Genomic DNA, 17,393 nt, shown 5'->3' on the forward strand with positions numbered 1-17,393 from the left:
CCTACTCTTTCTGAAATGTACCAGTAAAACGTACTCGAATCTTGTATATTGAGTTTATATTCATACATTCAATTCAAAATTAAACTAAAACTATGGAAACTGATGGCTAATAATAAAATGATATACACAGCATTCTAACCAGAAAATCTTCTAAGCAATTCTACAATTCAGATAAGAAGGAATAACTACAAATGTTCAGAAATTTAAGATTAAGACTGTAATTTTTTTTTTTTTTTTTTTTTTTTTTTTTTTTTTTTTTTTTTTATACGGGGTCTCGTTCTGTCGCCCAGGCTGGAGTGCAGTGGTGCAATCTCGGCTCACTGCAAGCTCCGCCTCCCGGGTTTAAGGCATTCTGCTGCCTCAGCCTCCGAAGTAGCTGGGACTACAGGCACCCACCACCACGCCTGGCTAATTTTTTGTATTTTTAGTAGAGATGGGGTTTCATCGTGTTAGCCAGGATGGTCTCAATCTCCTGACCTCGGGATCCGCCCGCCTCAGCCTCCCAAAGTGCTGGGATTACAGATGTGAGCCACCGCGCCCAGCCAAGACTGTATAATTTGTTCCTGAAGGGCAGGGAAAATACAGTAGTAATTTTTCAAGATGAATTGGAAGATAAAGAGAGGTCAAATTTTTGGTGTTATTCAGTTGAAATAGTTTTGAATTTCAGTAAAACAAGCTAAGGAATGCCCTTTGTCATTAAATTGAAGTGAAGACTAAAATAATTTTAAAAACTGGTCAGGTGGGGTGGCTCACGCCTGTAATCCCAGCACTTTGGGAAGCTAAGGCGGGCGGATCACAAGGTCAGGAGATCCAGACCATCCTGGCTAACACGGTGAAACCCTGTCTCTACTAAAAATAGAAAAATTAGCCAGGTGTGGTGGCAGGCACCTGTAATCCCAGCTACTCAGGAGGCTGAGACAGCAGAATGGCGTGAACCTGGGAAGCGGAGCTTGCAGTGAGCCGAGTTCGTGCCACTGCACTAAAGCCTGAGCGACAGTCAGACTCCTCCTTAAAAAAATAAAATAAGGCCGGGCGCGGTGGCTCAAGCCTGTAATCCCAGCACTTTGGGAGGCCGAGACGGGCGGATCACAAGGTCAGGAGATCGAGACCACCCTGGCTAATACGGTGAAACCCCGTCTCTACTAAAGAATACAAAAAACTAGCCGGGCGACGAGGCGGGCGCCTGTAGTCCCAGCTACTCGGGAGGCTGAGACAGGAGAATGGCGTGAACCCGGGAGGCGGAGCTTGCAGTGAGCTGAGATCCGGCCACTGCACTCCAGCCTGGGCGACAGAGCGAGACTCCGTCTCAAAAAAAAAAAAAAATAAAATAAAAAATAAAATAAAATAAAATAAAAAACTAAATTCTTTAATATGTGAAAATAATCAAAGATCATTTAAATTTCAACAAACATTTAACAAGTGTATACCCATCCTATGTTCCAGTTTTATCCAACTTCTTATTCCTAAGTATACTAAGTAAAGTAATAGCTATTAATATGTTGATGTCATTAGCAGAAAAATAACTTTGCAAATGATTAAGTGGTGACAGTTGTATATCCATGTTATTAGATGTTCAAAATTCAAAAAATAATTAATTCAATAAATTTTTGAAACTAAATTCATAGAATAAAAACATAGTTTTTCAAACTGTATTTTTCAAAGGTAAAAATTTCTCACATTAGGCCAGGTGCGTGGCTCATGCCTGTAATCAATCCCAGAACTTTGGGAGGCCGAGGCGGGCAGATCACGAGGTCAGGAGATCGAGAGGAGCCTGGCCAACATAGTGAAACCCTGTCTCTACTGAAACTACACAAATTAGCCAAGTGTGGTGGCACGTGCCTTTCGTCCCAGCTGCTCAGGAGGCTGAGGTGAGAGAACTACAAAAATTAGCCAAGTGTGGTGGCACATGCCTTTAGTCCCACTACTCAGGTGGGACTACTTGAGGTGAGAGAATCACTTGAACCCAGGAGGCAGAAGTTGCAGTGAGCCAAGACCATGCCATTGCACTCCATCCTTGGAGATAAAGTAAGAGTCTGTCTCAAGAAAAAAAAAAATTCTCACATTATTGTAAATAACATTACAATAGCTAGCATAAATTCAAGATTTATAATAAATTCCTTTCTTTTTTTTTTGATCATACAAAATACACATTTTACTGGATATTGGGTGTTGCAGTAAAAAACAATTTACTAAAATGAAAAAATATAATGTATATCTTAAATACATGGAATTTTATTTGTCAATCATACCTTAATATGAGAAAATAATGTTCTTCTTTTTCAAAGAAAAAAATTAATAGAGCAAAGCATTTTTATATTTTACAACAATTTACCTATAATCCATAATTCTGTCTAATATTTGATATTCTACTAATTGAATTGAAGCAGTGCTTGCTGACATTTACATATATATGAATAATCGAACTATAAAAGTTCTGAGAAGATGCTGATCTGAATTACAAAAGTTCCTCTGTGATAGTAAACATATGCATAAATTAATTCTATAAGGTTTTATTGCATTTTCTCAAAATGCATTGAAGTTCTGTAGTCACAGTAATCAATAGAGAATCAAAACTGGTTTTGAACAGTTTAGCATATTTTCGCTATTAGAAACAAAACTTGCAGATAGATATAAGAAAAAGAGCTGGCCAAATTAGTTTATTAGAGTTTAAATTGCATAAAATAATAATTTTGAAATTCTAAAATTGTATTTTAGAAAATCTTGACAGGTAGAAAAATTATTTTAATACAGGTCTTATTTGAATTAGGTAAACTTATATTCTATACCTGAATAAAAAGCAATTTAAAATACCTATGACTTTGCAGCAATAAAAAATGGCAAATGAAAAAAATAATAAATACAACTTATTCAACTTTTTCTTACATAAATATTTGTGAAAAGGGGAAACTGAAGAGAGAAAATGTGATAGTTTATTTAAAGTGAAACGTTTACATAGTTCAATGTAGATAAAAATAAATAGAGAAAATTCCTATTTAGCATTATTTGCTGTGAGTTTACCAAGATAATGTTTTTCGCCATTTTAAAAACAATGGTCTATGGTCAAAAAGTAAGTCAAACTATCCCTGTTTGCAGATGACGTGATTCTATATCTAGAAAACCCCAAAAGCTCCTTCAGCTGATAAACAACTTCAACAAAGTTACAGGACACAAAATCAATGTACAAAAATCACTAGAATTCCTATACACCAATAACAGTCAGACTGAGAGCCAAATTGGGAAGGCAATCCCATTCACAATTGACTCAAAAAGAATAAAATACTTAAAAGTATGGCTAACTAGGGAGGTGAAAAATCTCTACATTGAGAATTATGAAACACTGCTCAAAGAAATTAGAGAAGACACAAACAAAGAGAAAAATATACTCATAGATAGGAAGAATCAATATCATTAAGATGGTCATACTGCCCAAAGCAACTTACAGGTTCAATGCTATTCCTATTAAACTACCAACAATATTCTTCACAGAACTAAAAAAACAAAAAGAATTTTGAAAGTCATACAGAACCAAAATAGCCCAAATAGCGAAGACAATCCTAAGCAAAAAGAACAAAGCTAGAGACATCATGCCATCTGATTTCAAATTATACTACAGAACTATAGTAACCAAAACAACATGGTACTAGTAGAAAAACAGACACATAAACCAATGGAACAAAATAGAGAGCCCAGAAATTAGGCTGCCTGCCTATGACCATTTGATCTTCGACAAAGCTGACAAAAACAAGCATTGGTGGGGGGGGGAACCCTGTTCAGTAAGTGGTTCTGGGATAACTAGCTGATCATACACAGAAAATTGAAACTGGACCCCTTCCTTACACCATACATAAAAATCAACTCCAGACAGATTAAAGACTTAAATCTAAAATCTCCGACTACAAAAACTGTGGAAGATAACCTAGGCAATATCATCCTGGACATACGAATGACAAAGATTTCATGACAAATGACACCAAAATCAATCAAAACAAAAGCAAATATTGACAAATGAGAAATAACTAAACTCAAGAGCTTCTGCACAGAAAAAGAAACTGTCAACAGCATAAACAGATATCCTACAGAATGAGAGAAAATATTTACAAACTATGCATCTAACAAAGGTCTAATATCCAGCATCTATAAGAAACTTAAATTTACAAGAGAAAAACAAATGGCCTTATTAAAAAGTAGTAGGCAAAGGGTATGAACAGACACTTTTCTTTTTTTTTTTTTTTTTGATTCATTATTTTTATTTATTTATTTATTTATTTATTTATTTATTTATTTATTATACTTTAAGTTCTAGGGTACATGTGCATAACGTGCAGGTTTGTTACATATGTATACTTATGCCATGTTGGTGTGCTGCACCCATCAACTCGTCAGCACCCATCAATTCATCATTTATATCATGTATAACTCCCCAATGCAATCCCTCCCTCCTCCCCCCTCCCCCCTCCCCATGATAGGCCCCAGTGCGTGATGTTCCCCTTCCCGAGTCCAAGTGATCTCATTGTTCAGTTCCCACCTATGAGTGAGAACATGCGGTGTTTGGTTTTCTCTTCTTGTGATAGTTTGCTAAGAATGATGGTTTCCAGCTGCATCCATGTCCCTACAAAGGACGCAAACTCATCCTTTTTTATGGCTGCATAGTATTCCATGGTGTATATGTGCCACATTTTCTTAATCCAGTCTGGAACAGACACTTTTCAAAAGAAGACATACACATGGCCAACAAGCACATGAACAAAAAGGCCAATATTACTGATCATTAGAGAAATTCAAATCAAAACCACAATGAGACTATCTCACACTAGTCAGAATCACTATTATTAAAAAACAAAAAAACTAACAGATGCCTGGGAAGGTTGTAGAGAAAGTGAACAGTTATACACTGTTGGTGGGAGTGTAAATTAGTTCAACCATGTGCAAAGCAGTGCAGCAATACGTCAAAGAGCTAAACCCAGAACTACCATTCAACCCAGCAACCTCATCACTGTGTATATACATCCAGAAGAATATAAATCATTATACTATAAAGACACATGCATGTGAATGTTCATTGCAACATTATTCACAATAGCAAAGAAAGACATGGAATTAACCTATATGCCCATCAATGACAGATTGGATAAAGGAAATGCGGTACATTCTATGGAATACTGTGCAGCCATAAAAATAACAAGATCATGTCTTTTGTGGAAATATGGATGGAGCTGGAAGCTATCATCTTTAGCAAACTAACGCAGGAAGAGAAAACCAAATACTTCATGTTCTCACTTACAAGTGGGAGCTGAATGATGAGAACTCATGAACACAAAAAAGGGGTTGACAAACACTGGGGTCTAGCTGAGTGTGGAGGGTGGGAGGAGAGAGAGAAGCAGAAAAAATAACTATTGAGTACTAGGCTTAATACCTGGATGATGAAATAATCTGTACCTCAAACCCCCATGACACACGTTTACCTGTATAACAAACCTTCACATGTACCTCTGAACTTAAAAGAAAAGTTAGAGAGAAAATATTAACAACTTTAAATCTAGTAATCATAAATGTCAAATTTAAAAAAAAAGATTTTAGACCGGACACAGTGACTCACATCTGTAATCATAGCACTTTGGGATGCCGAGGTGGGCGAATCACTTGAGGTCAGGGGTTCGAGATCAGCCTGGCCAACACGGTGAAACCCTGTCGCTACTGAAAATATAAAAATTAGCCAGGTGTGATGGCATATGCCTGTAGTCCTGGCTATTCAGGAGGCTGAGGCAGGAAAATCGCTGGAACCTGGTGGGCAGAGGTGGCAGTGAGCCAAGATCACAACAGTGCACTTCAGCCTGGGTGACAGAGTGAGATTCTGCCTCAATACATAAATCAATAAATATGTAAATAAATAAATAAGATTTTAAATAATATTATAAATAAACTAAAATTTCTAGGAACAATTTTTTAAAATCAGAAAAATAAATCACATGATAATACAGATACTCTTAAGAAATGTATACAATACATGAATATACATGTGTTCTTATTGATGTACATGAAAATAAACATATATCCAACAAGAATAATTATATCCATTATTTTTTAATATTAAAGTAAGCAATAAAAAGAACACTTAAAAATATTTTATTCAATTTAATGGGCTACTTTTTTTAATTTGAAAAACAATTTTAGCACGTATTTTAAATAGTTTAAATAGAGAAAAATGTAAATAGAGCTGTATTACAAAGATATTCATGGATAAACATTTCAAAATTTTTTTAACTTTGTTATTTTTATCATGTATTTTGCTCTAGAAAATTTCCATTCCACATGATACATTTGTTGTATAAGAGATACAAAACAAATTCATACTAGAAGAAATAAAGCTTCACTAAGGAGGTGGCATTAAGCTGGGCATTAAAATTCATGTCGAATTCCCATTGTTTCAAATGGAGAGAAGCAGCAGTGTACCACGGATAAACGAAGTGAGATGTAATAAGGGTTTAACTCAAGATAAAAAGGAGACGAAGAAAAAGGGGGTTATATTGTGTTCATGAACTACTTTTCTTTTTCATGTATAATACTTTTGTTCCAATTCCAGTTATGCTCCACTTCAGTTTTGTTTCTCTAGTTAAATAACTTTGCATCTCTAAACTTTATTATTCTTATTTGTATAATGAAGACAGCAACATATGCCAGGCAAAGATTTTGCAGACACTAGAAATAATATACACAAAATAGCTGGAACAGTTTCTGAAAAATAGTAGATTCCACATAATGACATGATTTATGCTTATGCTCTTTCTGTATTATTTGGAAAGAAATATGTGAAGTGCAGGAAAGTGTTGTGAAGTTATTTTTGTGGGATATCTGATGTAATCCTTCTCCTTTATCGATGTTATCAAATATTTCTCGAAAGCTATATTTCCCATTAATGCTTTTGTGAATAAATTAATTAAGAAAATTTGAAGAAGGGCTACAACATACATCACAGAAAGGTATATATTACAAAAAGAGTATATACACAATACCTGTCCAGAAGCTGTGGTATAAGTTAACATTTTGATTATACTTATTTACTTCAAATATTGCAAATTTTTCTTATTTTTATACCTTTTTCCTTTTAGTGACATTTCCTATATTTTCATTCACTATGACATTGTTTTCTTTATGTCAATAGTTATGAAGAGAACTAACTATTCTAACTAGGGAGTAGTTAGAATAGTTATTTTAAAATACTTCATTAAAAGACTACGACGTGTGTGCCGTCTATGAATTAGTATTGGTTGATTGTCATTTTTCATGATCTTCATAAGTGGGTGATTTGAACACTCTTATATTATTTCAAAGTATGTTATTTGTTTGTTCATATGTTCTACAAATTCAGACTTTACATTTTCTCTTTTCCCTACCTCCTGTTGGTTCTTCTCTTAAACTATTCCTTGTGTGTCTGTAAGCTTGTTAACTACTTTTCATCACTACTCATTTTTTTTTCTGAAGTCAGCTTTCTAACAGATCTCTTTTTTGTAAGTTCTTCTTCTTCCTGGCTGCCTGAATTAACCCTGTAAAATTTAATTTTGTTATATAATATTTTTAAATGCATACTGACCCCTCAATGTTGGACATATTTCTGTCTTTACACTTCACCTACACAAATATTATTTCTGGTTTTCAAATAATCCATGTTATTTCACTTCTTAGGGGCTTTTTATGTGCTTCCTATTTTGTTTTAAATATTTTGTGTCCTCAATATCTAAGCTTCTATGACCAACTGAAGGCTTAGCTCCAATGTCAACACATCTATAAGAACTTTAACCTGTAAGGTCAGAATGGTCCCTTTTTCCTATCTACTCATAACATTATAAAATTTATGGCAATTATAGAACTCAACACATATTATACTGTCATTATTGGTTTACTGTCACTGAAGATTATAATTTTTAGTGCATTGATTATGTCTTATTTGTTTTTACTGTCATTGTTCTTGTTCCTCTATACCTGCCTCAACTACATAGCTTAGCAGAGTAACTGCTATATTGCAGTTGCTCGATGAGTGTTTCTTGAGTAAATCAGTTGAGTTCCAAAGCTAATCGAAGTTGTGCATTTGACAAATGAGAAGCTTGGAACTGTCTTCTGACTTTAAGTTTAGAACTATAGCCATAATAAATTAATGACCGATCTGCCATGATTGCAGGTAAATACAGACTTTATTTCTTATCTCAATGTCAATTGTCTCTTTCTGCCAATGCACATTTTGTTTTATGATTGTGCACATTTATATCTCTGGTTTTTGTTTGAAGAAGTTTAGAGCATATAGCTAGAGATGGTAGCTCACGCTGATGATGAAATTAAGTTATTATTATCAAGTTTATTATGTAGCTAGCATGGCATGTACACAGAGGTATTTAGGGAGCCACACATATGTCCAAGGCAAGACATATGCTCATAAAACGTCTGAGAAGATTGTATCCTTTTATCTAATGCTAATCCTCAAGCTTAGAAAAAGGCAAGTGAAAGGTCAAAGGAAATAAAAAATACAATAAACAAAATGAAAATTTACAAGAAGGTGTTATGGACTAAATATTTGTTCCCCTGTCGCCAGAACTGTATATTGAATTTCAAAATCCAGCGTGATAGTATTTGGAGGTCTTTGGGAGCTAAAGAGATTATGAGAAATTTGCTCTTATAATGCGAGTAGTGCCTTACAAGAAAATGCTGAAGAGCTCACTAGATTTTTTTCCTCCGTGTGAGAACACAAAGAGAAGTTAGCTGTTTACAGCCTATGAGAGGGCCCTCACCCGAAATTGACCATGCTGGCGCCCCTTATCTCAGACTTCTCACTCTTCACAACTGTGAGAAATAAATGTCTGTTGTTTAAGCCATACAGTCCATCATAATTTGTGATAGCAGTCTGAACTGACTTAGACAAAGGTTCAACAGTAAATTTTAGTAGTTAGAACACAGAATCAGCAAACTTGAAGATAAGACAATTGAAATGTTTAGTCTGAGAAGCAGAAAGAAAAAAAAACTGAAGAAAGATTAACAAACCCTAAGGAACTGTGGGACACTATCAGGTGAACCAGCATAAAAATCATGGTAGTTCCAGAAGGAGAGGAGAGAGACAAAAGGGAAGAAATAATATTTGAAAAAAAAATGGCTGAGAACATCCCAAATTTGATAAAATATATGATCTAAACATTGTAGAAGCATAAAATCCAAATAAAATTAACTCAGAGATCCACTTTGAGGCACATTTTGATCAAACTATCAAAGTCCAAAAAATAAATAATTACAGAATCTTGACAGCAACAAGAGTAGGAAATAATCATGGGTAAGAGTTCCTTAATAAGATTAACAACTGATTTCTCATCAGAGACCAGAAGACATTGGAATGATATATCCAATAAAGAACTGATATTCAAAAGTATGCAAAGACCACCTAAATCTCAATAATTAGAAAAATAACCCAATGATAAAATGAGGATGAAATCTGAACAGATGCCTCACTGAAGAAGATACAGAGATGACAAATGAGTATGTGGAAAAATGCTCCACATCACATCATTAGGGGATTGTAAATTAAACAATGAGCCATATCACTATATACTTGCTTAAAGGACTAAAATTCCAAACACAAAAAATACCAAATACTGGCAAGAATGTGGAGCAAAAGGAACTCTTATTTATTGCCAGTGAGAATGCAAAATAGTACAGCCACTTTGGAAAATATTCTAATGGTTTCTGACAAATGTAAAGATAGGCTTACCATACAATCAAACATTTGTAGTCCTTGGTATTTACTGAAATAAATACCAAGTGGGAAGCATGTCTACACAACAACCTGCAAACAGGTGTTTATAGCAGCCTTATTGATAACTGCCATAAGCTAGAAGCAACCAAGGTGTCCTTCAATATGTGAATGGGTAAAGCGACTATGGTACATTCATGCAATAGAATAAGAATATTTTGGGTGATTAACAAGAAATGAGACATAACAAATGAAAAGACATAAAACACTAAAAGCATATTTATAAGTAAAAGAAGTCAATATTAAAGTGTTACCTACTATATGATTCCAACTGCATGACAAATTTTATTTCAAAAATGCTTTAAAACAAAAGTTATTTCTAAAAATATTTAAATGCCACCAAAAAATGTGGTGGAAATCATCTTTATAGTTTTTTATAATAATCCTCTTGATAAATATTTTATCATAAGAAATCTTGACAGTTTACATACAAGGATATGACATTTTAATTACAAATTAATAAAATCTAATAAAATGTGACAATGAAAATATAGCTCATTATAAAAGAACCTAAATTAGTAGAGGGTGAGAGAGGAATGGGGAAGGGGATGTTTATCAAGAAGTTCTATATCAGTACAGAACTTCATAAATTAGTGGATAACAGTATGGTAAAGAGCAATTGTAAAGCAAATGAAAATGTCGTAGAACTCCTATTAGTATCTGCAGCCACTCTGGCACTTTAAACATATCCAGTAGGAGAGGTTAATTCTCTCAGCAGGAGACGACTCACATTACTTTTTCTCCCTATAAAATAATGCATTGTTTTGTCATGCTGGTAAAAAACCCATAACATTAAATGTACCTTTTCAACCACTTTTTAAGTGTACAATTAAAAAGTGTAAAGTACACTCACATTGATGAACAACAGATCTCTTGAACTTTTTCATTTTCCAATGACAAAACTTTGTATCCACTAAACTATCTTCTCCTCAGTTCTTAGTAAATACCTTTCCACTTTCTGTTTCTATTTTTTCGACTACTTTAAATATTTCTTTCTTTTTTTTTTTGAAATGGAGTCTTGCACTGTCACCCAGACTGGAGTGCAGCAGTGGGGCGATCCCTTCTCACTGCAACCTCTGCCTCCTGGGTTCAAGCGATTCTCCTGCCTCAGCCCCCCAAGTAACTGGTATTACAGGCGACTGCCACCATGCCCAGGTAAATTTTTTTTGTATTTTTAGTAGAGATAGGGTTTCACTATGTTGACTAAGCTGGTCTCAAACTCCTAACCTCGTGATCTGCCCACCTTGGCCTCCAAAAGTGCTGGGATTAAAGGTGTGAGCCACTACGCCCGGCCTACTTTAAATATTTCATATGAGTAGAATTATACAGTATCTCTCTTTTTGTGACTGGCTTATTTAGCTTAGCGTAATGTCCTTGAGTTTCATCCATATTGTAGCATGTGATGTAATTTACTTATTTTTTAGGTGTGTATAATATTCCATTGTATATGTATACCACATTTGCTTTATTCATTCGTCAATAGACATTTGGGTTGCTTCTACCTCTTGGCTGTTGTTAATAGTGCTGCAATGAATATGCATGTGCAAATATCTCTGCTAGATCCTGTCTTGATTTATTTTTGAATATATACCCAGAAGAAGAATTAATGGCTCATATGGTGATTCCATTTTTTGGTATTTGTGGAACCTCTAAACTCTTTTTCATGAGGGCTGAACCATTTTATGTTTCCATCAACAAACATGAAGTTCCTAACTCCTCTATATTCTCATCAACACTCATTATTCTCTATTCCTGAAATAGTGACTTTTCTGATGGCTGTGGGGTGATATCTCATTGTGGTTTTAATTTGCATTTGCCTGATAATTAGAAAGTTGAGCATCTTTTAATGTGCTTATTGGATCTTTGTATATCTTCTTTGCAGAAATGTCTGTGTAAGTCCTTGGCCCATTTTTTAATTGGGTTGTTTCCTTGGAAAAGGTTATATATTCTAGATATTAACTCCTCACCACTTATATTATTTGCATTTATTCTGTGCCATTCCATAGGTTATCTTTTCACCCTGTTGTTTTCCTTTATGTGCAGAAGATTTAAGTTTGATATAGTCTGATTTGCGTATTTTTAATTTTGTTGCCTGTGCTTTTTGTATCACATTTAAAAATTTGCCAAATTCAATGTCCTGAAGCTTTTCTTCTATTTTTTTTTCTATGAGTTTAAGGTCTTACATTTAGGTATTGGGTTCATTTTGAGTTGATTTTTGCATATACTATAGGGTAAAGGCCCAACTTCATTTCTTTGCATGTAGGTATCCAGTTTTCCAAATACCACTTGAAGAGCTGTCAGCTTCCTTGTACTAAATGAATGGTTTTTTTTTTGCTGCTGCTTTTAAGATTCTCTGTTTGTGTGTAATTTTTGACAGTTTGATTATACTGTGTCTTGGTATAGAGTTTTTTAGATTTATCTTATTTGCAATTATTTGAGCTTCTTAAATGTTTGGGTTCCTTTATCTCCTAAGATTTAAAAAATTGGGGGCATTAATTTACAAGTTTTCAGAACTTTCTCATTTACTTCTCTTCTGTTATACCCATAATGCATATGTTGCCCTGCTGGATGGTGTCCCATAATTTCTTTAGGCTCTTCATTGTTCTTCTTTTCTTTTTGTGCCTGTGACTCTAATTTTACAAGTTCTGTCTCTGATTTTGCTGATTTTTTTCTTCTGCTTAGCCAAGTTACCTTTTGAGTCTTTCTAATGAATTTTTCTTTTTTTTTTTTTTTGCATTTAAAAATAGAAAATTTATTTTTGTCAGTTTAAAATAAAAGAAAAACATTTTTTTTCAATGATATTACCTATAAACTTAAGGAGTTTGGTAAAAATATGCACTTCAGTATATCTCAGGGGGCTTTGTAAAACAAGGTTAAAAATATCAACACCTCTAAAAGTGAAGATAGATTCTTCATAAATAATACTAGTTGCTTAAATTTCTGCCATTTTGATAGCATTTGTAGTACCTCTACATACTTCATTGCACATAGTTCCCACAAGAAGCCTATGACAGAAATGTTATTTTGACCTTACAAAAGTAGAACATGAGATTCCAGGAGCCAATTGGCTCACCCAGTTTTCTCACAGCTAGTCTTTTCCCAATAAAATGGCTAAAAAAAAAATAGGAAGGAGGGCAAGCATTTTGTTTCTAAGGAGTTCCACTTAATTGGTACACAAATGGTCATATTGGTCATATTGCTGATAAGCACCTCGATGTCTGGAATGACAATTTAGTCACCTTCCTGCACATAGCAGTACCAAGGTGTTCAGTGGACTTATGCTTAATTTAGCAGTATATCTAATGAATTTTTCGATTCAGTTATTTTATACTTCAACTCCAGAATTTCGATTTGGTTCTTCATAGTTTCTACTCTGTTAATATTCCTATTTTGTTTATTTGTTATGTTCTTCATTTCATTTAGTTGTCTGTTCATGTTCTCTTTTAATTCATTGCACATACTTGACTAATTTCAAGTCCTATGTCTGGCAATTCCTGTATCTTCATTTGTTTTCGGTCAGTTTCTGGAGATGTAATTTTTTTCCTTTTAATGTGTGAGAATCCTTTCTTTCTTTTTATACTTTGTATTCTTTTGTTGTTGAGATTTTAACATTTAAAAAATCAGCCAACTCTCCCAGATTTTGTGAGATGATTTTCTACGAGGAGAACTCTCCTCACTAATTCTGGATAGAGATTCCGTGGCCTACTCATGCTATTTTTCTAGTATACATTCCATTCTTTCTCCTTTAGGCTTGTGTGTGAAATCTGTTTGAAAAGGTTTGCTGATTTCTATAGAAGACCCTCCCCCGTTGCTTGAGAGTGGCCTTGCTGGGGCTGCATTAAATTGTTGTACTGGTGCTCCACCTCGTGTCTATGTCTGGAACTGCAGTTTTGGTGCACCTTTGGTTGCCTTTGCTTTGAAAGACCCCATTTTTATTAGTACTTGAATATAGGCAAGTCAGAAGCCAGCCCTTGGACAACCTCCTTAAAAATCAAAATATTGGCCGGGCGCGGTGGCTCAAGCCTGTAATCCCAGCACTTTGGGAGGCCGAGACGGGCGGATCACGAGGTCAGGAGATTGAGACCATCCTGGCTAACACGGTGAAACCCCGTCTCTACTAAAAATACAAAAGAAAAATTAGCCAGGTGTAGTGGCGGGCGCCTGTAGTCCCAGCTACTCGGGAGGCTGAGGCAGGAGAATGGCGGGAACCCGGGGGGCGGAGCTTGCAGTGAGCTGAGATCGGGCCACTACACCCCAGCCTGGGCGACAGAGCAAGCCTCCGTCTCAAAAAAGAAAAAAAAAATCAAAATATTGAACATAGGGGACTAAATGTTTCCTTCCAACTGCATTGCACAGTGTGGAGTGAGAAAGACTCTAGTGAGAGAGACTGGAAACAATCATGATTTTTCTTGCCAGGTTGTTTTCACGATAGCCTGGAGGTACAGAAACCTTGTAATTGGTGTCTGAAATTCCTACTGAGGCATTTAGTACATATAGTGTTAAAATTGTGCCTTGCTGTTGAGGTTCCAGGGCGGTTCTGCTGTCTTGCTGATGTCACTATCTTACACATTTTTTAGTCCTTTTTAATAAAATGATTTTTTAATGATTAGGACCTGAACAATTTTCATCCCTATTCTATGGCACAAAGACTGTATACATTTTTACAAGATGTTAGAATTGACTACCTTTGAAGAAAATCTTCATAAATTTTGCCTAACTCCGTTGCCCCTTTCTCCTGTCTTGTTCTTCCCATCATCAACTTAGTACAACTAGTATTGATACTCTTCTACCTTTTATGCTGTTTTGTAGATAATTTTTTATATTTTATTTTAAAACTTTTAGTTATCTCTATAAGTTGTATCATTTAATAAATTTTTTCAATTCCTTTTATCTTCATTGATACCATGTATCATTTGACAGTTTCTTATGCAGAAAGGAACACACCCACATTTTATCAGCTATCAAAGAGTTTTTTTTGGGGGGGGGGGCTTTTATCTCTATCCCCCAAACATGGCCTAGGGCAAGACACAGAGTAGGTTTTGGTTATATAAAAGAAATCATTATTTCTTAAGCATCTTTGTGACAGGCACTGTCCTAATCACTGGGGATGGAGCAATGAAAAAAACAGACAAAAACCTATGACTTGACGGGGCTAATATTCTGCTGTGGCAATATAAAATAAACACATAAAGGAATAAATGCATTGTGAGCAGAAAGGGGTGCAATTTTAAAGAGAGTGGTTGAGGAAAACCTCACTGTGAAAGTTCCATTGAGCAAAACTCTTAAGGGTGTGAAGGAATGAATGATAGAAATACGACTACGGGGAAGAGCCTTTCATGTCAAGTGAAAAGAACAAAAAGCCTGGAGCAATATAATGAATCTGGAATGCTCAATATACAACAAGAAGGTCTAATGTAGCTGGAAAGGAATGACCAAGGACAAGAATAACAAAGTATAAGATTAGAAAGATAAGAGGAATATTTGTGGGGAGGTGGGTGTCCAAAAGAGGACAGGTTGTTTATGGTCTCATAGGTTATCGGAAAAAACTCGATATTACTATAAGCCATATGGGAAGACAGAGGGGCAGCATGGTCTATTTCTGATTTATAAAGGACTTCTTTAGCTACTTTGTTGAGAAGAGACTGTTAGGCAGATGTGCGCAGAAGTAGACACATGGGCTTAGGGGGCTCTTGCGATAATTGAAGCTAGGCATGGTGGTGGAAACCATTGGGAAATATAGGAGGTAATTAGAAGGGGTCGTTTAGTCAGTTCAGACTGACAGAATAGCACAGACTTGGTGTCTTAAACAACAGATATTTATCTCTCACATTTCCAGAGGCTGAGAATTCTGATATCAGGGTTCTGGCATGATTGAGTTCTCATAAAGGGCCCTATTCCTGGTTTCCAGAAGGCCGTATCCTTGTTATATCATCACTTGGCGGGGAGGGAGAAAGAGAGAGAGAGAGAGAGAGAGAGAGAGAGAAATAGAATCTCTAATTTATTGTTTTGTAAGGGCACTAATCTTATCAAGAGCGCTCCATTCTCATGACCTAATTGCCTCAAAAAGACCCTATCACCAAATATCAACACATTGGAAATTAGAGTTTCAACATATAAATTTGAGGCAGGGGATATAAACATGTAATATATAACAAGGTAAATGTTAATAGTAGAGAGCACAAAGAAATTTATTTATGGATATAAATGTGAGCTGTAAGAGAACTGATTAATCGATACATTTTATTGACATGAAATTGACAAATAAAACATCTATAACCACTGCATCTTACGCTGGATGCCAGTCACTTGTGTTGGTCATAGAATTTTTCTTTGCCTCTGAAAAGTTCTATTTTTCAGCTGGCTTCCTGGAAATGCTACCTTTGAGAATGTACTACCACTCCCCTCCCAGTTAGCCAATGCTATTCACGTGGAAATAAAGAATAGCTCATCATCATGGCCATCTGAGAACGTGAAGTAGCTTTCTATAAATCAGTTAATGAGATTAATTTTAAATTAACAATCTTAACTGCAATGCTGTCATATTTTGATATTATAACCAAATTAGAAATGATGCTTTATCAGTGTAGTGATAATAACATTTAAATGTTAGTACCTGATTAGTAGTAACTGGTAAGAGGGAAAACTAAGTATGGTTTTTAAGATACAAATAATGTTTTTAAGTTACAAATAATGTTTTTAAGTAAAGAAGAAAAGCTATTATAATTCCTTGTGCCTATTGACATTATATAGTCCTTTGATTAACCATTTTTCCCCTTTCCTTCTGATTTTAGATGTTCTTGGCAGCTCTGGCACTCAGCTTTATTGCTAAGGCACTAGGTGCAGTTGTTATGAAAAGTAACATCATTCATATAGAAAGGAGATTTGAGATATCCTCTTCTCTTGTTGGTTTTATTGATGGAAGCTTTGAAATTGGTAACATTTTTTTTTTCTATTTTAATAACCAAACTTGCAAAGTTAAAAAAATATATGCTTTACACCACTGGTTATCAACTGGGGTAAATTTATCTCTCACAGGCAATTTGGCAATGACCAAAAACATTTTTGGTTGTCATAACTGGACAGGGACTGGGGGGCAAGGGAGGTACTACTGGTATCTAAAGTAGAGGTCAGGGGTACTGCTGAATATTCTATAATGTGCAAAGAATGATAGAGCCGAAAATGTTGATAGTGAGGATGTTCAGAAACCCTGATTCTACACAAATTCAATTTTTGCAAACTAACACCATGTCCTACTTTACCTCCCCTCTCTCAAGATGAAGAAAGTTTGGGAGAGGACTGTTATTCTTAAGGAGAAAGGAATCTTTTCGGAGCAACCTACATTAGACTTCTATTGTTTCACTGAACACACCAAAATCTTTCCTTTGAAATATTTAAGATATTTTGTTGTCTTCATTTTAATTTGGATTTCTCCAATAATAGCTCAGGGAAAACATTTTCTGGTTCATATTTGTGTCTTTCCCTATTTAGTTATTTTCTTCTAGAGCATTTATGAGATGAATATTAAATTTTCTGTGAATTTTTCTCTTTAAATTTTTTTCTCCTAAATTTCTATAGTTTTTCTTTATGTTTCATTAATCTTTGCTGA

General features: G+C 35.0%; 1 protein-coding gene across 1 annotated transcript in view; it reads left to right on the plus strand.

Moving 5' to 3' along the window:
• The window catches only part of SLCO1B1 (solute carrier organic anion transporter family member 1B1), a 115,071-nt gene that overhangs the window by 22,991 nt on the left and 74,687 nt on the right, over positions 1 to 17,393 (plus strand). Inside the window, exon 3 of the mRNA XM_010361360.2 lies at positions 16,579 to 16,720. Coding sequence (XP_010359662.1) covers positions 16,579 to 16,720 — 142 coding nt within the window. The remainder of the gene's footprint in view (positions 1 to 16,578; positions 16,721 to 17,393) is intronic.

Source organism: Rhinopithecus roxellana, chromosome 10 (genome assembly GCF_007565055.1).
Source record: "Rhinopithecus roxellana isolate Shanxi Qingling chromosome 10, ASM756505v1, whole genome shotgun sequence".
Lineage (NCBI taxonomy): Eukaryota > Metazoa > Chordata > Mammalia > Primates > Cercopithecidae > Rhinopithecus > Rhinopithecus roxellana.